The sequence below is a fragment of the Staurois parvus genome, unplaced genomic scaffold (genome assembly GCF_062004578.1).
Source record: "Staurois parvus isolate SC_StPar_1 unplaced genomic scaffold, SC_StPar_1.0 ptg001058l, whole genome shotgun sequence".
Lineage (NCBI taxonomy): Eukaryota > Metazoa > Chordata > Amphibia > Anura > Ranidae > Staurois > Staurois parvus.
The window spans coordinates 1,807,182-1,830,288 of record NW_028318854.1 but is presented as its reverse complement, the minus strand read 5'-3'; the positions used below and the strand labels follow the sequence as shown (position 1 = coordinate 1,830,288).

Below are 23,107 nucleotides of genomic sequence, written 5' to 3'. Positions count from 1 at the left end.
GTCCGCCCCTGTTTGCAATCCAAAATGTAAACAAGGATAGTGACCCTTCAATATATACACTCCAATCTTTATGTTAAATATAACTGTGACACTTTCCCAATATACTAAAATCCCTGAGGAATTGCTAGTTGGTAAAATCATTTCTTTCAGAACAATTATTTATTTCTGTCATTACTTCTCAGGACATGTAGAGCTATACACATAATGGGGTAACACCAATGTGATTTCTAATGTGTTAGAAAGCTTGGGAAAAGCATTCTGCTTTGCTGTGTTTCTTTTTACCAGCAGGAGCAAATTGGATCATGCTTTGCTGGTTTTTGTTTTTTTTTTGCCTTCCTCTGGGTCAACTGTGGGTATAGGATTCTAACTTTTTTTTTTTTTTTTTTCTATGGTTGAACTGGATGGACTTTTGTCTTTTTTCAGCCAGACTAACTATGCGTTCACTCTTTGAGCAAGCTGAAATACACTCCTAGTGTTGCCGTTTTTGAGTTTTGTCTATGCTGCACATTGAAGAGGATTCTCAGGACAGCGCCTTTTATTTTATTTTAACCTAAAAGAAGTCATTTACTTGCAGTTTTTAAAGTATTTGCTTAAAGTAGAACTATAGGCAAAACCTTTTTGTTTGTTTTTTTGGCATGTTTGGATAGGGTAATAGAGGATATAACCCCTGCCAGTTTATTATTTGCCATCTGTGTCCCATTGGGGAGATTTCCCTTCACTTCCTGTCCCATTGCCAAAACAAGAATTGACAGGAAATCCCTGCAAATTGGGGGAATTTTTTGGAGACCCCCAGGTTATAAGAACTAGTGTTTTTTTTTTTTAATTCAACGATAATGGTAAACAGGGCAAATAGAGTAGGTGGCTCTCCCTAACGGGGGGGCACAAACAACAATAAAAACGGACAAATGTTCTAATCTATCATCCCTCTATCCAAAACAAAAAAAAAGGTTTTGCCTTTTGGTATACTTCAACCTAATTTGAAAATTCAGTCAAAATCTAAGGCTAACCTCCATTCTAAGCCTAGTCTATCTACCCTGTAAAGGAAAAGATGCTTATGCATACCTAATCTGAAGCCCATCAGGTCCCAGTGTCTGCTTCAGCGTAGAGAAGGGTCAGCTGACAACGGATGCCCCATAATAAGACTCCACTGGAAAGATCATGTGACTAGAATAGAGCAGCCTCAGAGTAGGTAAGTATAGACATTTTCACAGGGTAGACAGAATAGTCGTTCTATAGGGTTGGGAGTAGGTTAGCTTTGTTAGATTTTGACTGAACACCCACTTTAAAGGCTAAGTTCACCTTTGGGGAGTAAAATAATAAATGCACATATTTTTGCAGAAAAAAATGTGCATTTCTTATTTTTCCCCAGGAGCCTGCTGAGCATTGAATCCATTGGATCATGGGTTCGATGTCGGGTTCCTGCAGATTGGTCCTCCAGCTTTCTTGCCCATACCTCTGTAGGGGCTTTCTTTTAGAAAGCTGGAGTGTCAATGAACTACGAGGGCGCTCATCAGCCTCCTTGCTGTTCATTGAGAAATACATGTTATGTGAATGTTTACATGTTATGTGCAATTAAACCATGGCAACATCTAATGTTTGTGTAGTATTATGTTCAGCAGACTGTGTTCTTCTATTGTTGTGACTTAGATGACATTCAGAGCACATTTTATGCCCAATTCATGCAAAACTCCACGTAATCCCAAGGGGTTCACATACTTTTTCTTGCAACTGTACAAGCTGTCTGCCATGGTGGCAGACCGGGGCTTGCAATTTCTTTATTCACAGATTCCTGTAAATGAATGAAGCTGTTGTGTGGGCAGAGCCCCGCACAGGTGCACAGCAGATTTTGAAACGTGACAGCGGGTGTGGGGAAGAGTAATCCCTGAACACTGTCACAAGGGGGGGGGGGAGCGGGAGGCAGGAGCATGTTACACCCTAAATATAGGTCTAACATGCTCCAAGAAATGAACTTGGCCTTGAAAATTACATTCATACTTTGTTGAGTCTAGGCAGGGTGGCAGTGTCAACTAGCAGCCTCTCCTTTCCCAGCAAGGTATAGTGGCACAAATACCTTCACCACCTGCCTTCATTGTAGGCTTCTGGGTTTGGGGCAGCATCTCCCTTATGACAATGCTTGTACCAATAGCCTGTCCCAAAGAAACACAGATTAGTGAGTATATCTTGAAAAATGACAGTGTCTCTTTAAAGCAAAACTCCAGGCACATTTATTATGACTAAACAATATCCTTATTCTCCAAGAATAATCCATACACACCAGTTACTTAATGGTCATGTAATCTATTTTTCATGAAACTGTTTATTACTTTGAGTTTTTTCTGCCTTCTTATAATGTCCTTTGTGAACTCCAGACCCTCTCCTTTCCCCCTTCTAATTGTTTAGAACAAGTAGTGCATGTTTGTTGTGGTCATGTGTACTGCTCTGTGTACCCAAATCCCATAGTCCCAGTTTATTTTGGGAGCAATCAGATGCAGTCACTGTTCAGGTAGTCTGGCTGTCAGAATACAATCGCTGGCAGGGAAGATTTGTCCATGCATGCTGTGTAGCCGTGATGGAGGAACCTGTTTGAATAAATCTGTGTATGGCAAGCTTTCCACCCTGAATGGGAAAAGTGACAGAGTAGCTAGAGAGATATATAGAACATCACTGCTGACCTCTACTGAAAGTGCTAGTTCTTGGAGTGCCTAGGAGACCTAATGACTTCAGGACTTTGAGTAACTGACCCTGAACAAGTACTGTATACTATCAGGAACTCTTTTTTTTTTTTTTTTTTTCTAGGCTCATCTTACTTATTCTTGTTTTATTTTTAATACATTTAAAGCCAATAGTAGCCAGATAGTTAGCATTTTCAGAAGGTAAGTTCTAGCAGCCTCCACATTACTGTCATTACAAGTGTCCTTTAAATCTCACTTTAGAGCGTATATACAGTAGATTGGGTTAATGAAAATTTGTCTATCTCATCCTTAGCAACGATGTTCTACAGATATTCTAGACAGCTCCTAACAGAAGGATGTGTTTAATTGATGTATCTCTTGGGTGAATTGTTTATATGTTCATCACATATGTACTGGCTTCTATCATGAGAGTGTATTGTAATCCAGGCTTCTCCTTCAGCATCTCCTCCCCTCCTCCACCTCCCTTCCACGGGTCGGGGAGGAGCAGAGCAGTCACGTCATGAAACTGGCTGGGGCAGTGAAAGGGCCTGAAACTTCCCATGAAACAGTCATAGTAATTCTCATCGTGCAGCCAGTGTGTTGTTCTTCTCCTGGGTCTCTATGGTGTCCGGAGCTCAGAGCGATGCTAAGGGTGAGTGTCATGCTGCAGCTGTCTGTGTTTATTGTACAGTTCAGATGCCCAGGAAAGTTTCTCTACCCTGGACAAATGGGTATCAGTGCCTCACCCAATGTTGGACTAGTCCCACCTGCAGGGCACAGCAACGCCCGTCATTTGGTGAAAACTGTTGTGACAGCACTTGTTATACAGCACTATGATTTAGATTCCCATCACTCCTTGAACATGGGATGTGTGCTTAGCTACAGATCTACCATTTTATAACTTTTCATGGTCTATTTCCCTTCTTTAGATAATGTTGAGATTTACTGAAGTGACTTAAACAGTATGTAGAAGCATTGACATCAGTTCCTGATTCCAGAGGATCTTACAGAATAACATCTCAACAACATTCATACCATAACACAAATACAATGGGGCTCATTTGCTCAGATACCAGTTATCCAACAAATGTGGGAAAACACCAGAGCACTTGGTGAAGATCAGTACAAGGGGAAGTCATACAAACTCCATGCTTTGTATTGTACAAGGTGGTAAATAAACCCTTGCACCTTAGTGGGTACCAGTCTGTTGGCTACTCTTTCACCAATGTATGGCTTTTGAAGCTTCTTCATGCTATTTTGTGTAATTGTGCTCTTAAGGTGGCCATAGACTGTAAGATTTCTCTTGCTTAGTCCTGAGGTTAAAACAAGAGAAAATACTTGATTCCTCCAGCCATGCTAACCAATTTGGATGGGAGAATCTCATCTTCTGGCTATTGTAGTCTGACAGCCTGCACCTAAGGCTGTCAGAATACCCAAACTTGACTGCATCAGAATGGATGCAGCAGCTGTTCAGATTATTAATTTTCCTTTTGACTCATTTGATTTTCACATCAAAGGATGTCAGACATGAGGATGGTAACAGGGCCACCCATGTCTTGAATTTCGGTAGCCAGCTGAAATTCACTCCATGTATACTAACATTTATAGGTAAAGTTGATCCAGGGAATATCCGATTGCCTCTCGGGGGATCAGGAAGGAATTTTTTTCCCAGCAGGAGCAAATTGGATCATGTTTTGCTGGGTTTTTTTTTTTTTTTTTTGCCTTCCTCTGGATCACCTATGGGTATAGGATTATAACGTTTTTTTTTTTCTATGGTTGAACTGGATGGACTTTTGTCTTTTTTTCAGCCAGACTAACTATATAACTATAGCTCTAGTATTTCTGTTTCTTCAGGTATGTTGTTTGTTTTAGTACATGTTCTTTGTGTACAGCTGACCATACACAACCAGATTTCAGCCGGTTACTGAGGAACTTGCTGGAATTTTCTCAGTGGTTGGCCCTGTTGGTGTATGGCCAGCTTTTGATTATCTCCTTGGACATATTGGTTAACCTCTTTATAAATGTTATGAAAAGTTGTCTTTGGTTTTGCTGAAATGTGCATTCCTTCCAACAGACTGCTGTAGAATGAGTATACTGGATATACCCTTTAGAATACTATCAATCATTAGGTTCTGTGTACACTATTGCATATGAAAAATAGATTTTTTAACAACGTTGGCAGTGTAGTGAAGGCTTTTGCTTGGAAGGACCATCTTAAGTGCGAACAGGAAAATGTTGGCAGTATGGTGTACCTTCTAGAACAGTGGTTCTCAACCTTCCTAATGCCGTGACCCTTTAATACAGTTCCTCATGTTGTGGTGACCCCCAACCATAAAATTATTTACCCAGTAATTATAATTCATGAGTGTCGTTTTACCTCCAATACTGCTGCTTTCAACACAGCAGCTGCTTTCTACACAGTAGCTGCTCTTTACACATCAGAAATATGTGTTTTCTGATGGTCTTAGGGGACCCCTGTGAAAGGGTCGTTCGACCCCCAAAGGGGTCGCGACCCACAGGTTGAGACCACTGTTCTAGAAGCATCTCAGTACAACATTGATGTGTGCAGACCAATTCCTTGCTCACTTGAAGCAAACCTTGCATCCAGTGTGGTAGCACTATGGATACCTAAAGCTGAACTCCAGGCAGATTTACAACTCAACACAATTATGCAACAATGAATACAGAGCTCCATTACATTTTTAATTGCAAGCAGTGTGCGTACTGGACTGGTACCTGGTATCATCCACATGCAACACAGAGGAGTACAGCAGATCCCAGACTGGGAGAAGCAGCACAAGGAGCCAGTCAGTTGTGCTGTAGTGCTCACATCCTAACAAGGAACATGTACAATGCTGGGCTCCTGAAATTTGTTCCTTGTATGGCCAGCTTTAAGGCCTGTTCACACCAGAATGCAGTACGGTAAAACCGTGTTCCATGCGTGTTTCTTGCACCATGTTCAAAACATATTGCAGTTGTGATCTGCTGCGGGTGTCGGTGTTAACTTAATGATGCCACAAACGCAGTGCATTTTTTAAAGTAGAGCATGCATTATGTTTGGTGCAGGTCTGGCTCAATTTCAGCCCATTTAAATGGGCACTCTGGTAGAGGAGGAGCCAGTGTTAGGAGCCAGTCAGTGTCTGCCATAGTGCGCGGGTGCTGACAGGAGCAGAGAGTAGAGCCTACAGAGAAATTGACCTAGTGATTTTACTCAGTTGTGCTGCTCTGGCAGTGGAACTCAGGGTTCTGCTGTCTGGCAGGGTGCCTGGATCATAAAACTGGCTGTGCAGCTTTGCAAATTCTTGTTTTTGGCAATTGAAGTGATAGAAATTTTTTTTTTTTTTTTTAAATACCAAAAATGTTATACTTTCCTTCTCTGTGTAATGGTTTTGAATAGAGCAGCCCTGACCCTCCTCCGCTGGCAAGCTATGCTTTTCCTTTTCTCCATATGCCACCATAGGAAGCTGCTTCCTATGGTGGCACACATGCGGGCTCGATTCTGAGCCAGGCTGTGTGCATCTATTGGCGCACACAGTGCATTTCAGCCCCGCTCTCTCCTCACAGGGTTTGATTGACAGCAGTAGGAGAGAGAACGCAGTGCTTCTGCTGTCGGGCACAGTGTTGGGTCAAGATCAAGCTTTGAGTAAGCATTTGGTGGGGGGAAGGAGGAGGACTGAACATGAAAAGTTGTTTTGTTTTTTTTTTTGTAACCTTATTGCAGCGAATTCCTGGAGTTCAGCTATAAACTAGGCACATTGCCTGAACATTTAATGACCCACACTGGTCCTTCAAAAAGCTTTGGCGCAGCTCCCTTCAGGCCCACAGCATATTCAGGGCTCCCTGATACATTGCTGGAGGCAATAGAGAATGAATCCCTCTTGTGGAAGGAGTTGACTGTATGTGGCATTGTAAGGTTGCTGGTTCTTTTTAGTATTCAGCTCAGCCCAAATGTATTATTGAGAAACAAATGATTGAAAAGGTACAATGTTTTACTAATCACATTGTGCATTTTTGTCTGCACAGATTAATAGTGTATTTTATGGGCCAGTTCACACCAGAGTCTCACAGGAACACAGTACAGGTTCCTGTGCAATTTCTGTGTGATTCCCGCATGGACTACACAGAATGTAGCACATGCACTATTTTTGAGAAACATGCTGCACCAAAGCGCATGGTAGTAAAGTGACATGTGATCTAAAGCCTGCAGATGTGCTGCGTTTTGCAAACTGCGTTTTGGGGTGCCATTAACAATATATTGGCATCCACAGCAGATCATAAAGGCAGCGCGTTTTGAACGTGGTGTGAGAATCGTGAACGCAAGGCTCCTTTCCTGCACTGCATTCTGGTGTGAACCAGCTGTTAGATTTGATCATTACAGAGAGATGTGTGCGAGATGATTTTTCACACCTGTTGATAAAGGGATGATTCTTCCCACCTGTTGCTTTCAATGTACCAACACGTGCATTCATGTGTCTGAAGCCTGCATTTACCTTTGTGCTGAACACTGGCTTTCCAGTAAGCCCAGCCCACAATATATTCTCCGTGTAGTTAGTATGTATCTGTAACGTTTGCAGGTATTTATCTCGAAGAGGTTATAGTACTTCCCCTCTTTCTCCTCAGCGGGCATCACAATCTTTTTTGCAGGTATCATTCAGGGTCGGTGTTTTACCCTCTGGACCATTTACTAGTGTCAGTTGCCTTCAGTAAGTTCTAATCCCATCATTCTCTGCTCTGGTGAAGATTGGAATGCAGAGCCTACACCTTATGTAGCCTATTTTCTTCCATCATGTGACTCTGTTAACCATTACAATTCTGACATGTCTGCAAGCATCCTAATCTACATCTGGTACCCCAACAGTATATAGCCCTACCTCTCCTTATGGAAATGTACACTTGGTGATATACAGCAGTTGAGGCTTAGTGATAGGAGCGCTTTACCGCTCCTATATGGCTGATCAGTATTAGCAATATGCATCTGTCACTGCTGTATGGCTCTGTAGTATTGGGAATTTACAGGCTTATTTCCTTTTAGTATTGATAATATGCTTCCCTATTATTCCTGTATGGATCTCAGCATTCGTGATACACAGCCCTGGCTGTATGTATTGCTCTGGCATGGCACTGCTCCTCTATGACTCTTCAGCAATAGTCATCCGCAGCCCTCACTCACCTGTATAGCTTCATATTCTTGGTCATATACAGTTTTACCTCCCTTGTATTGCTCCTCAGGATTTATGTACAAACTTACCTCTTCTTTATTTCTTTTGTAATATAGATCTATTCACATGTGTGTTTAGGGGCAGTGTAGGAATTCCTGATGGATATTCTCCCATTCCTCTGAGAATTCAGTCTCCCTATAAACACGTGTGCATGAGGCCTTTGTGATGTTCAGCTGTTCAGCTCTAACTCTCCTATGTTGGTCATATGCATCCTTATGACTCCTGTGTAATTTTTAGTATGTTAGTGGTCATTTCTGTCTTTTTTTTTGTTTTTTTTTGTAATGTCTTCTCAGTATTGGTATTCTGCAGCCATCATACCCTTGCTCCTCAGTGTTGGTGATAACCCTGTCACTCCTGCATTGCTCCTCATTGTTGGTGATAGTCCTGTCACTCCTGCATTGCTACTCATTGTTGGTGATAGTCCTGTCACTCCTGCATTGCTACTCATTGTTGGTGATAGTCCTGTCACTCCTGCATTGCTCCTCATTGTTGGTGATAGTCCTGTCACTCCTGCATTGCTACTCATTGTTGGTGATAGTCCTGTCACTCCTGCATGGCTACTCATTATTGGTGATAGTCCTGTCACTCCTGCATTGCTCCTCATTATTGGTGATAGTCCTGTCACTCCTACATTGTTCCTCATTGTTGGTGTTAGTCCTGTCACTCCTACATTGCTCCTCATTGTTGTTGTTAGTCCTGTCACTCCTACATTGCTCCTCATTGTTAGTGAAAACCCTGCCACTCCTGCATTGATCCTTATTGTTGGTGATAGTCCTATCAGTCCATTGCTCCTCATTGTTGGTTACAGTCCTCTCACTCCTGCATTGATCCTCATTGTTGGTGATAGTCCTGTCACTCCTGCATTGCTCCTCATTGTTGGTGTTAGTCCTGTCACTCCTACATTGCTCCTCATTGTTAGTCCTGTCACTCCTACATTGCTCCTCATGGTTGGTCCTGTCACTCCTACATTGTTCCTCATTGTTGGTGTTAGTCCTGTCACTCCTACATTGCTCCTCATTGTTGGTGTTAGTCCTCTCACTCCTACATTGCTCCTCATTGTTGGTGTTAGTCCTGTCACTCCTACATTGCTCCTCATTGTTGGTGTTAGTCCTGTCACTCCTACATTGCTCCTCATTGTTGGTGATAGTCCTATCAGTCCATTGCTCCTCATTGTTGGTTACAGTCCTCTCACTCCTGCATTGATCCTCATTGTTGGTGATAGTCTTTTCACTCTTACATTGCTCCTCATTGTTGGTGATAGTCCTCTCACTCCTGCATTGCTCCTCATTGTTGGTGATAGTCTTTTCACTCCTACATTGCTCCTCATTGTTGGTGTTAGTCCTGTCACTCCTGCATTGCTCCTCACTGTGGGTGACAGTCCTATCGCTCCAGCATTGCTCTTCATTCTTGTTGATAGTCCTGTCGCTCCTACATTGTTCCTCATTGTTGGTGATAGTCCTCCCACTCCTGCATTGCTCCTCATTGTTGGTGATAGTCCTCCCACTCCTGCATTGATCCTCATTGTTGGTGATAGTCCTCCCACTCCTGCATTGATCCTCATTGTTGGTGATAGTCCTGTCACTCCTGCATTGCTCCTCATTGTTGGTGATAGTCCTGTCACTCCTGCATTGCTCCTCATTGTTGGTGATAGTCCTCTGAACTCTGCAGTGTTTGAATTCCCCTATGGATCCTGCAGAGTTCCCTTTTCCTGATAGTTCACTCCTTGCCTCTGGCTCATTTTTCAGGAAGGAAGCAAACAGTGGTTTGTGTGTGAAGACTGGTTTGTTCTATTGAAACACTTTCTATTTTCTTGCCTTTGTTAGTGAAGTCTTTGAATTTTTAGCCGTTTATTTTTTCAATGAGAACATGGAGTACAGGAGCAAGGGAGAAGCTTTTGTCATATTAACCCTTACAGTATTAATTTTAACAGCCAAGTTCATTGTCGTAATAGCAGTCCTTTATATGTCTAAGATTATTATTGTGTTTACTGCCTTTTAAAACCAGAATTGGAACTCTAGGTTCATTATTAAAAGTAACAATTTAGCCTGCATACACATGGACGTAGTAAAATAAACCCATTTACACTGGATCTTTTTGCCTGGAGCTGGCAGAAAAATGCCAACATAAAAAATGCTTGGTCTGGTAAGTATATGCACACGGTGATGCTTGTAAAGCATATGCATGTAATTTAATTCTAGTGGCTAGAATATTCATTTGTACATGGACATTGGCTAATATAGAGCTGAATTCAGGAGGATAAAAATGGAAATAGCTTCTATAAGCAGCTTGTGGATGTTTTGTTTTTTTTTTTGTTTTTTTTTGTTTTTTTTGTTTTTTTCCAATGAGGCCTTAGTCTTGTAGTGTACTCATTTAAAAATATTTAAATGTATGGTGAAGTACAGCATGTACAAATGCCCATATTTGTCTTTATATTGGCTCCTTGTAATCACCTGTACCAAAGAGAGTAGTTGTCTGCATTCCAAGCTGAACGGGTTAGGTATGCCTAATGCACCTTTCACGCAGGCAAACTGATTGGGTCTGTCTGTCCATTTTTCAGGCGGACCCAATCGGACCTCCCATTGTTTTCTATAGGGAAGCGGATGTGCCCATTTACACCTGCCTGCATCCAATCTGATCCGGTCTGCAAAAAACAGACAGATGGATATCCATTCCCCGTCCATCTAGCAGATCGGATAGGATGACAGTTGGATGTAAACTGACAGGTGGTCCATTTACATCCAACTGCTTCATAGAGAACAGAGAGCTGTGTCCACAAGCAGAGCGGACATGGACCTAAGCAGGTGGATCCGCTTGATGAACTTCAATACCATGAGGACAGCAATATATAAGACAGTGCAGACATAGCAAGCAGTAGCTTGTTTATATTTGTGCATATTTAGTAAAGAAAAAACAAAAACCACCAGTTTCTGGAAACTTGTTGAGTTTAGCTCTGTGATCAGTCAGAGGTTGCAGATCCACCTGCCTGGCACCACAGCGGTTCTTCTCTTCCATGTACATTTTTTTTGTTACAGGTAATGCATGAAGAGTAAGGCTCAGTTCACAATGCCGTGACTTGGAATCTGACTTGTGAGACCCCAAGTCACATGACATATGAAATCCCATGTTAGTCAATGAGTGCTGTCTTATTTAGCACTATTGAAGTCACTCTGACTTTAGAAAAGGTTCTTGTGCTACTTCAAGGCAACTTCTATCCGACTTGTGCCCATAGACTTTAATGGAAGTCGCCTCCAAGTCGGATCCTCATCTATATTGATTTGATTTGGATCTGACATTACAGTAAGATTATCCAGGCATTCCCTGAAATTTGCTTCAGAATCGCTCTCAAGTCGCCTGGCAAAGTCGCGTGACTTTCAGGTTGCAGTTGTGTGAACCAAGACTAATGACAGCCAGAAACTACAACTCCAAAAAAAAAAAAAAAGTGGTTGATTCAGCCCATTAATAGACACCCAAATCTTGTTGTGTACTTTGTCATGACATTTATGTTACTTTGTTCCGCTTTTACAATTTTTATTAGTCCTTTAGTAATTCAGTTTAATAATGTGAAAATGTTATATACCAGAAATGACTAAGGATGCCTAATGTCATGAAGAAAACTGTACAAGCTGCAATAAACAGAAACATGCTTTCATCAGCCACAAATGGCCAGACTATGGTTGCCAGTCTCTGCAGACTGAAAGGCTGCAGCTGCCTACTTGCCATGCAGCACTAAACTGGCACTGTAAAAATTGAAGGCTCATCCACATTGTTGCCTTGCAGAAAATGTCCACTTTTAACACAATGCACTCACCATGGAGCCGTTCGTTTTAAGTGGTACTCCAGTGCACTAAACCAACACCCCCCCCAATGCATTTGTGTTGCAGTGCAATATGACGACTACTATGTGTTGTGGTACTCAATGCAAGATAAAAAAAATGCAGGTTTGATTTTCTCATCACTGTAGTGTGTTGGTAGAACATCCAAACATATTGTGTAGGGTCACTCTGCACGTGCTCAGTTTGATGTGTATTTCTAGAGAGGTTTTTTTTTTTTCTCTTGGGAGAGTACATGTGATCAGCACATGGCCAATCAGCACTGTCCAGACAGAGGTCAGGGGTTCTGCATTCTCCTAGAGCAGATAGAAAACTCCTCCTTCAGGCTTTAACATGTGCTTGGATGGACACTGATAGAAGGCACAAGAGTGCTCTAGCTGCTGATGAGAAAAGGTATTTAGTAGTTTATATTAAATAATGTAATTTCCATGTTCTGTGTACTGTGGGAGACCAGACAGAGTGAATGCAGGGTTCTGGGTTTAGTAACACTTAGTACACCCGTGTGAACGAAGCCTGACAGTGCAGAAATGCAATGCAGTGGATATATGGGAAGGTATAGTGGTTTGGGTCACTGCTGTGATGGCTTACTGTAGTTTTGTAAACATCCAACTTCTTTCAGCACAGCTGAAAATTTAAACCGCTAAGTGAAAAATATAATAAAGCTCCATCTGCTGGCTATCTAGAGAACTGCACAAAATTTCTCTAACAAAGAGTAACTTTTTTTTATAAATTAATTTTTTTTAAATATTGGCAATAATAAATAACAAAAGGATGTACTAAAATCACTATATCCTGTAATTCCTTTAATGAGGATTTTCAACACACACTGATACTTACTGTCTCCAGGTAACAGGCCAACGTCCACCTTAGCTCTGGTGCCGATCTTCATAGTGTTACAAAAAGACCTAGACTTCACACAGAGAACTCAGGTTCAGAACTTCTGTTATTCTGGAAGATATTCAACTAATTCCGCTGTTTTTACAATCTGGCAGCAGCTGTATACAACACTGAACATCTGTTTTAAAACCACATTTCTTTTTGGATTTTTAAATTTTGCAACATTTGGTTCCCTTGTTTTTTCAGCACAGGATGCCTCAAACATGTATTTTCAAGTCAAAGGGAAAACTGATATGGCTGCTTGTCCTCCCATATAGAATGGCTTCTAGGAATAGGAACAGATAAGTCAGGCTGGGTATTGTATGCAATAGCAGCGCTTTGCTTGCAGGGAGTGAACGTGAAATATGGATCTCTGCTTGTTAAAAGAAACCTGAGGTTATTGGCTCCTTGGCTGTCACGCAGATTCTGTCCTTCAGTATTTTTAAACTCTGACCCTGTTGGAAATTTTACCTTTTTGTCTGGAATTCCTTCTGAAAAATAGCAGCAGTGCACTTCTTGGTATCTCAGTGTGCTTAGACTCTTCATTTCCTACAGCCATATCTCTAATGTGGATCTCAGGCTTCACTCTCTCTGATTACTCATCTCAGAATATGTGGAGTGAGAATTGATGATATGACTATTATACTGCTCACTGTTCTCCTTGCTGAATGTTCTGACATGAGGAAGCAAAGCAAAACCAAGATGGCCGCCTATTCACAGAGACCCAGCGTAGAAATAGGGATAGGAAGTCAGTAAAAGGGGGAAAAGATCAGCTGCTGGGAGACTATAGGCAATTCTGGTGGGTAAACTTGTGCCCTTTGCAATTTTTTTTTTTGCACTTACTCCAGTGTAACTAAAGGCAAATTTATTTTTCATTTTGTCTAGAGTAAGAGGGGTTATAACCCAAAGAGTTTTTTTCCCATTTGTATCCCATTGGGGAGACTTCCCTTCACTTCCTGCTTCATAGCCAAAACAGGAAGAGAAGGGAAATCCCAGATTGTCACCAGAACTAGTGTCCCCTTTGAAAGATTTCCCCTCTATTGGTGTTCTGACATTGACCCAAAATTTGGGATTTTCTTTTACTTTCACTCTCAATGATAATGGTAGTTATTACAAATTGAGTGAAAATCCCTAATGGGTTTGTACAGACAGCAATAAAAAAAATACAGGTGTTCTAAGCCCTCTCCACTCCATTCAAAACTATAAAGAAAAAAAAAAAAAAAGCTTTGCTTTTAGTTATACTTTAAAGTGATTGTAAAGCTAGGACTTTAAAATAACAAACATGTTATACTTAGTTTTTCATGCAATGGTTTTGCACAGAGCAGCCAACAACCTCCTCTTCTGGGGTCCTCTGCTGGCGCTTCTGGTTCCTTCTCCTCTGTCTGCCCCCATAGCAAGCTGCTTGCTATGGGGACACCCATGCATGCTCACTCCTGGGCTGTGTCCATGGCCCCGCCCCCTAGTTTCATTTCACAGCATTTGATTGACAGCAGCAGGAGCTGATGGCTCCTGCTGCTGCCCAGTCCCTGTGAGAAGAGGAAGAGAAGGAAGAGCACAGTGCAGCCAGGCACAGAGCTGCATCCCTGACAGGCACAGGTAATTGTTTAGAGAGGGGGGAGGGAAACAGTGAGGTGTTTCTTTTTAACCTTAATGCAGGGAATGAATTAAGGTAAAACACACCCAGCCTTTAGAACTACTTTGTCACTAAGATTACAGGTTCTGCCTTCACTAAATTTGCTGATGTGTTAGCTTTGTTGCAGGTCCATAGCTCAAACTTTTGTAGCCAGAAGCAACCAGACTACCAGCTTTTCCCTTTATGTTCATTGAGAAACACAGATCTGATTGAAGATTAATCACAACATAATCCAATTTTTGCTGCCCATTTCCAGGAGGAGGACATTCTCCTGGAAATAGACAGCATAACCCACTGGTTTTAATTGATCTTCAATTACAAATGAAGAAAAAAGGCTTATGGACTTTATAGGCACCACAACAATAATTTGTAAAATTTAATGCTTTATTAAGCCAGCACAGTGGCTAAATGGTTAGCACTTCTGCCTGGCAGTACTAGGGTTGTTGGTTTGATTCCCAACCACGGCACCACCTGCCTGGAGTTTGCATGTTCTCCCTGTGCATGTGTGGGTTTCCTCCGGGTACTCCGGTTTCCTCCCACACTCCAAAGACATGCTGGTAGGTGAATTGGATCCTGTCTAAATTGGCCCTAATATGTGTATGTATAAATGTGGGGTAGGGACCTTAGATTGTACACCCCTTGAGGGTTCGGGACTGAAGTGAATGTACAATATATATGTAAAGCGCTGCGTAAATTGACGGCGTTATATAAGTACCTGAAATAAATAATAAAAAAATACATTAAACATGTACAAACATATGTAGTACATACATACATACTGTATATAAAATTTGTTACAAAGTATATCCTAACCCTGTAACATACAAGAAAATCAATGCAGATTCATATTGTCACGTACCTGGTTGGGGAGCCTGAAGTGGAGAGAGGGCGTCCTCTTACAACTCCCGCTCGGAGCCCCTGGAAGTGGGAACAGGGGCGCAGAGCCAGGAGGGGCAGGAATGCCGTGTAGATCTTAAAGCGGTCGGCAGGTAGTTGGGGACCCAGGAGATCCGGACACAAGCCAGGAGTGGGTGCAGGAACGTAGGTGCAGCAGCGTGCAGGTGTGGCTGCAGTCAGGATGCGGGTCTTGGGACCGAGCATCGGTGCGTGGATGCAGTGGCTGACAGGTATGGCGGTGATCCGGATGCGGGCCAGATGCAGAGCAGTGGGTGCAGCGGTAAGTGGATATGGTAGCCGACAAGATGCAGGTCAGCTGCAGGCAGGATAATATAGCAGAGTCAGGCAAGCCGGGTCAGTATCAAGCGGTCAGATAAGTACAGAAAGAGCAGGCAAGAGAATGGTCAGGGAGAGCCAAGGTCAGTGCAGGCGGAGTTCTTTTTTAGTCGGGTAATGCAGAATACAGGTATCAGGAATGTATGCAGGAACGTAGTAGACCAGAAGGCAGTGATTTTACTTCTAAGCAGGTTTAAATATCCCGCATGACGTGACGTGTGCGCTTACTGCACATGCGCGAGTTTTCCGTGCTACTGCGCATGTGCGGCCTCACGCGTCGTCGTACCACCGCGACTCGAGGGGATCCGTCGCCGCTGCACGGCGACAGGATTCCTGGCACATATACTGTTTTGAAAACTCCACAATTTCAAAGATGTGCCGCATCTTGGGAATAACTAAAAATGGGTGGTCTTTAAATAATGATAGTAATGGCTCAACATGTTTCGCGATGATACTGCTTCTCCAGGGGCTATAAGGAGATTTCTAAATGGAAAATATAAAATTGCATTGATAAACAAATCAACATCCTATGTGAAATACTTACAACGTGCACATATCAGAACAGATAGAACGGTTATAATAATTCAAGATACATGCATTTGCACATAGGCAATGGAGGGAAACACCTGATAGCACCATGAGAGGCTAATCGATGAGGGGATCCCAACAACGCCGGAGAAGCGGACCGCACACCCTATGACAGTACATGGTGCGTAAATAGGTATAGAAGGATTGATGATGGTATACTAAGGCCCTGCTATAAATGATCAATATCAAATATAAATCAAGGGATAAAACGAACATCCCCTTTAGTTGAACATAATAGGGCCGCTGGCTATTGCCCTGGTAGAGAACCACCTGAGTCAGCTTAAAGAGGCCAATATTGTGTATAAGGGTCTATAAGAAAAACACAAAAGGAAAAAGGTACATAATTGTTTGATTTGTGGGGGCAAATAGGCCCCAACAGTCCACAGCTATAACCCTGGTCTTGGGAAACTGGTAAGACAGCTAATAAAGGGAACAGCTCAAAAGGAATTAATAGACCTTACATATTCAACAAAGGGTCAAAAGCCCCGGATCAGCCCCCCAATAATGACCGGACGGCTTAGTAATACTCCTTCTGGGGTGGGATAATGATCTGTGTTATGGCTTTCCTGGATAGTAGATAACCTCTAGCCAATCGTGTATTAGTCTGCAAAGAGAAATATGTATATATAACCCCTTAAGCAAACCCCAATGGTTAACATTTAACTCAATCTCATTGAAACAAATGACAAATCTACTATACCTATATGAAGATCTGGAAGATGTGCTGAATACAGAGGCCACAGGATCGCCTCAGAGCCTGAAACGCCACCACCATGCCACCATGAACCACTACTCTCCTCCCCTATTTGAAGGGATCCCAATCAAGGGTGCCCGCGCCGTCAAGGGCGGCGCTTGACGTCACTGAGCCCAGCCGCATATGGCCTTGCATGTGCGCCGCACACTCACATCACACACCACCACCAAGAAGATGGCGGGGAGCGCGCCAGTGGGCAACACCCGGTGACCATATTGGATAGCCACCACTGAAGCATGTGGCTCCCATAGAACACCGCAGCCAAGTCCCCACGTGGCAACAGAAGGACCACGGCTGCGGCACTACCAGCCGCCCATCGATCACTGGGCCAACCACACAGGGACCAAACGTCCACCCTCCACAACCCCATGCAGATGCATATCATACCATTCAAATGTAACAAATAACAATAGGTATATTCCAGAGTCATTAAAATAGTAAGAGTTCAATACAGTAGTGCTAGCTTAGTTATAGCACAGCCCTATGCGCCAAAACATGGAGAAACTTGGACAGGTACAGAGTTGTACAAGCATAACTATGTTAATGGTTGAACTTATTATAATAATATCTTAATCAGGTACATAGAACCACTGAGTATAGATTACAAAAATGGTTTGCAGGATAAAGTTTCATTAACGCCTTGCAGGTGTGTAGCATTTAAACACTCAATTCAAAACACTTTTTTTTTTTGCAATATGCGTTTATCCCAGTTACTCCCTCTTTGGTCTTTGGGAATTACTTCCAATACCATAAATGATACCATAGTATCAAATCTGTGATACAGGTCAGGGTGCTTACTTACTGGGGTAATCATTTTGCCATTAACGGAGTAATAGATATGGTCATTTATTCTGAGTTGTAAATTTCTGATAGTCTTGCCAACATAAAAGGCCCCACATTTGCAGGTCATAAGTGTGTTGCCTTCTGTGTTACAATCCGCACAGAATTTAGGGTGGAAAATCTCCCCATTAGGTAAGGTGAATCATTTGCCTGAATTGATCCAGGGGCACAGATTACATTGGTTACATTTAAACATCCCTGCAGAATGGACTTTAGTATATGTTGGATGAGGCATGTAATGACTCTTAGCGAGTTTGTCACTTAGAGATGTGGATTTCCTAAAACAATTTCTGGGTAGTTACCAATATATTTCTTCACAGTGGGATATTCTAACAACAAATGCCAATGCTTCTGTAAAATCCCACGTAGGGCCTGGTGTTGATACGAAAATTTGGTAATGAATTTCACCCTCCTCTGCTGAGAGGTCCCTCGCCTAGTAGGTCGATACAGGAGGGAAGTTCTGGATTGTCCCAATTCTCTATTGTATGCTTTGCATAAGAGTGATTTAGAATATCCTCTTAACAAAAGACGTTGGCGTAGTTTGTTAGCCTGAATCTTAAAATCACTGTCATGGGTGCAATTGCATCTAATGCGAACCTATTGTGCATACGGAATACTCCGTACTAATGCAAGGGGCTGGGCACTGGCAGCATGCAAGATCGTATTGCCGGCTGTTGTTTTACAGTAAGGGGAAGTTGCTAGGCCATTATTATTATGATCTTTGTAAATTTGTAAATCCAAAAAGGTAATAGATTCGTGGTAATTAAATGTAAATTTTAAGTTGAAATGGTTGACATTCAGCTTGTCCACATTGATTGTAAGTCCTCATGCACACTGCACATTTTTTCAACTGCTGTTTTTGGCTTTTTTTTTCTACAGCCAGTAAACTCCCCATCATGTTATCCTATGTGTCCATGCACACATACAATAGACTGTAATCAATGTTGTTTGGCAGGGACGTTTTTGGGTGGAAAAAATTCCCAGGACTAGTGGGTTTCTAGGGGAGTTTTTTTTTTTTAATTTTTTTTTTTTTTAGCTGTAAAAACGCTCTAATGCTGAAAAACACAGTAAATCACAGCAAACCAGCGTTTTTGGACTTTTTTTGACTAAAAAAAAAAACTCGAAACGACACAACCGCAAAAAAGGCTCTAAACGCTAATACAGAAATGCTAAAAACAAAAGCTGAAAAAACTCACATTTTTAATGTGACTTTACACCGCTAACGTTACCAGCGTTTTTAAAACGCCCCGTGTGCATGGAGCCTCAGTGTTCGACAGAATCTGTCCAGGTAATGAAAATATCATTGATATATCTATACCAACATAATCCATGATCAAGATATTTGCTCATAACTTCATCAGAAAAAAGGCATTCTTCCCACCCCCACCCCCGGTATAGATTGGGGTAGGCCGGGGCACAACAAGTGCCCATAGCCACGCTTTGCATCTGAAGGTAGTGGGACCCTTTAAATAGAAGCCAACGCTAATACAGAAATGCTAAAAACAAAAGCTGAAAAAACTCACGTTTTTAATGTGACTTTACACCGCTAACGTTACCAGCGTTTTTAAAACGCCCCGTGTGCATGGAGCCTCAGTGTTCGACAGAATCTGTCCAGGTAATGAAAATATCATTGATATATCTATACCAACATAATCCATGATCAAGATATTTGCTCATAACTTCGTCAGAAAAAAGGCATTCTTCCCACCCCCACCCCCGGTATAGATTGGGGTAGGCCGGGGCACAACAAGTGCCCATAGCCACGCTTTGCATCTGAAGGTAGTGGGACCCTTTAAATAGAAGCCAATTGTGTGTCAAAATAAAAAACAGGAGTCTCAATAGGAACTCATTGAATTCGCATTTGGATCGTTCCTGTTCAAATAGGAATGTCCGTCAAGTTCTTACACCCTGCTCATGAGGAATGCTAGAATACAAGGCCTCCACATCTAAAGTCACCAGCAGGGCGTTGGAAGGCACAGACATTCCCTCAATGTGTTTTAAAAAATCTAGAGTATCCTTGATATAAGATGGTAGCTGCACAACATTGGGCATAAGAAAGAAATGATGAATCTACTGGCATTTTCCGTCAGAGCCTATCCCCGAGACATTAGGTTGTCCTGGTGGAGTCATGGGATTTTTATGAACTTTGGGTATGCATAAAACGTAGGATCCCGGGGGATGTGTTGGATTGAGAAAATCATTGGCATCTTTTCCAGTCAATGCCTCCAAATAGCATTAATAAGATCTTTATACTCTAAATTGAATTGGGTTGTAAATCTGCCCAAAATAGGACGGCACTAATCTGTATTGCGTAGTGTATCATTACACATTTTTCATATTGCAATTTTGTCATCAAAACAACGTTACTTCCTTTATCAAAAGGTTTGATCATTAAATCGGAATGATTCTAGCTTCTAACAATGGCTTGTTGCTGTCAATTATTCAGATTTCTTATAGTAGATGGTAAACTCATGCGTTTAATGTCCCTTTCAGTAGTTGTTAAGAAAGCCCAGATATTGGTGTTAATCATTAAGTCTGGGAAATTCTGAGATTTGCGCTTACATTTTTTGGTTTCGTTCTCCTGAGCTTCACAGCTCATAATGGCATTATCGCCATCACCATCGCTAGAGTTTTCGTTCTCCTCTAAGAATGACATCAAATCACGCAAAGCAAGAAATTCGTCCATAGTTAAGTGGTTGATACGCTCAGTAAGTTCTTTGTCCTGTCTCAATCTTTGTCTGTCAGGGTCAAACAGGCATTTGAACGTAAGATTCCTGGTGAATAGATAAAGGTCTTTGATTGTTTTGTACCAATCCAATTGGGTTGTGGAGCAGAAACTGAGACCATATTGGAGAACCTCCAATTCATAACTAGTAAGGTGATAAGTGGTAAGATTAATAATATTCAGTTCAGAATCGGTGGTAGTCCCGAACGAGGTGGATGTGCTGGAGGCTGTGAATTGTGTGTTAAATAGGGATCCGGAATTGCCTGTCTCATAAGCATTTGTGAAGGAATTACTGGTAAAAAACCGGCCTGTGATTGAGTGGAAGTTGGTAGTTGTGAGCTAACTGTACATTGAGAAGGTGTCATAGAGATCGCCACCCTTGAAGTGTTTGGAATGGGTTGTGAATTAGGATTGCCAGATTGTGAATTAATAATTTGCAAAGCCTGTGTAGCCGCCTGACCTAGGTGACTTTTGCGTGTTTCAGTGCCAGTGTAAGAATTCCCATTGCTCGTTGTGGCGTGAGCACCTGGGGCATAGGGTGCACCCTGGACAAACTGTTGAAATTGATGGGTCTTCTTTTAGGAGTATGGGAGGGGACCCCCGTAGTAATATCTTTTACATGGACCGAGAAAGGTATTATAAGGTCCATGTGTACAGTTATCTTGTGGTAATTGCTGAATAGAAAGAGTCTGACTCAGTACCCTCATCAACATTTGTATTCCCGTTAAAGGATAATTTGAAATTACCCTGTCTCGATAGTCCACGATTATATGTTGGATTGGCCCAACGGTAGGCATATTCCTCCTTAAAGGCCATACGGTCCTTAGATAATTTATTCTGCTTTTCGGAGATAACTTCTTTATTAATCTTTGCTACATAGTCCTTAACTTCCTGATATTACCCTCGTATTGTACATGATTCTTCCCCGATTCGTATTTATTATTAAGTAATATTAATTTTTGGTCAAGTACAATCATATCTGTTTGATACTGTCTCACCAATAGTCCCATCAGGTCTAAACTGCATTTAGTAAGGGCCCCTTCCCAAGAAGTCTTTAAGTCTTAGGTAGCTTTTTTATTGGTGGGGAATACTTGTATTCTCAAACCTATAGGACTAAAGTTCTCATTGAAACATTGTTGGAGGAATTCCACGTGCCAATTCAAATTGAACTTCTTTTTTAATAGCCGTTTAGTTTTGACAATATACTGGTTAAGACTTTCATCATCCGTATTAAGCATATTGCAACTGGATTGAATCTCTGCCTGTTCATGCAGTACCTATAAAGTCCATATTGGCTCATAAAAAATGATCCTGGAAAGAACAATATAGACACGTTATAATATTAAATTTATGACACCATCAAGTGTAACTAGAAAAGGACAAAAAAAAAGGGGTGCTTCCACCCAGTAGTCTAACATTATAGATTGGAAAGGAATGCTCCTAACACAGAGTGGTTACTCTGGGGACACCGTAAAAACTCCTCGTCCTAATAAATAATTACAAATTAAGAAAAAAGGCTTATGGACTTTATAGGCACTACAAGAATAATTCGTAAAATGTAAGGCTTTATTAAACATGTACAAACATATATAGTACATACAGTGAAGGAAATAAGTATTTGATCCCCTGCTGATTTTTAATGTTTGCCCACTCACAAAGAAATGATCAGTTTAAAAATCGAATGGTAGGTGTATTGTAACACTGAGAGACAGAATAGCAACAAAAAATTCAAAAGAAATGCATGTCTAACAAATTATGCACTGATTTGCATGTTCATGAGGGAAATAAGTATTTGATCCCCTTCACAAAACATGACAGTACTTGGTGGCAAATCCCTTGTTGGCAATCACAGAGGTCAGACGTTTCCTGTAGTTGGCCACCAGATTTGCAAACATCTCAGGAGGGATTTTGGCCCACGCCTCTTGGCAGATCCTCTCCAAGTCATTAAGGTTTGGTGGCTGATGTTTGGCAACTCGAACTTTTAGCTCCCTCCACAGATTATTAATCGGATTAAGGTCTGGAGACTGGCTAGGCCACTCCAGGACCTTAATGTGCTTCTTCTTGAGCCACTCCTTTGTTGCCTTGGCCGTGTGTTTTGGGTCATTGTCATGCTGGAACACCCATCTAGGACCCACTTTCAATGCCCTGGATGAGGGAAGAAGGTTCTCACCCAAGATTTGATGGTACATTGCCCCTTCCATCCTCCCTTTGATGCGGTGCAGTTGTCTGGTCCCCTTAGCAGAAAAACACCCCCAAAGCAGAATGTTTCCACCACCATGTTTGACAGTTGGGATGGTGTTCTTGGGGTCATAGGCAGCATTTCTCCTCCTCCAAACACGGTGAGTTGAGTTGATGCCAAAGAGCTTGATTTTGGTCTCATTTGACCACATTACTTTCAACCAGTCCTCCTCTGTATCATTCAGATGTTCAGTGGCAAACTTCAGATGGGCCTGGACATGTGCTTTCTTGAGCAGAGGGACCTTGCTGGCACTGCAGAATTTCAAGCCTTGTCAGCATAGTGTGTTACCAATTGTTTTCTTGGTGACTGTGGTCCCAGCTGCCTGGAGATCATTGACAAGATCCTCATGTGTAGTTCTTGGATGATTCCTCACTGTTCTCATGATCGTTGACACTCCACGAGGTGAGATCTTGCACGGTGCACCAGGCCTATGGAGGCTGACAGTTATTTTGTGTTTCTTCCATTTGCAAATGATTGCACCAGCTGTTGTCACCTTCT

General features: G+C 41.9%; 1 protein-coding gene across 2 annotated transcripts in view; it reads left to right on the top strand.

The window, feature by feature from the left end:
- PAK4 (p21 (RAC1) activated kinase 4) overlaps positions 1 to 23,107 on the top strand; it is a 112,794-nt gene that overhangs the window by 28,360 nt on the left and 61,327 nt on the right. Inside the window, exon 1 of one of the 2 annotated variants that reach the window (XM_089658230.1) lies at positions 3,207 to 3,324. The exons of the other annotated variant lie outside the window; for it this stretch is intronic. Within the exon in view, the coding sequence (XP_089514356.1) occupies positions 3,294 to 3,324 (31 nt within the window). The 5' untranslated portion in view covers positions 3,207 to 3,293. Of the gene's footprint in view, positions 1 to 3,206; positions 3,325 to 23,107 lie in introns of those variants that run through there. 2 annotated transcript variants of the gene reach the window in all.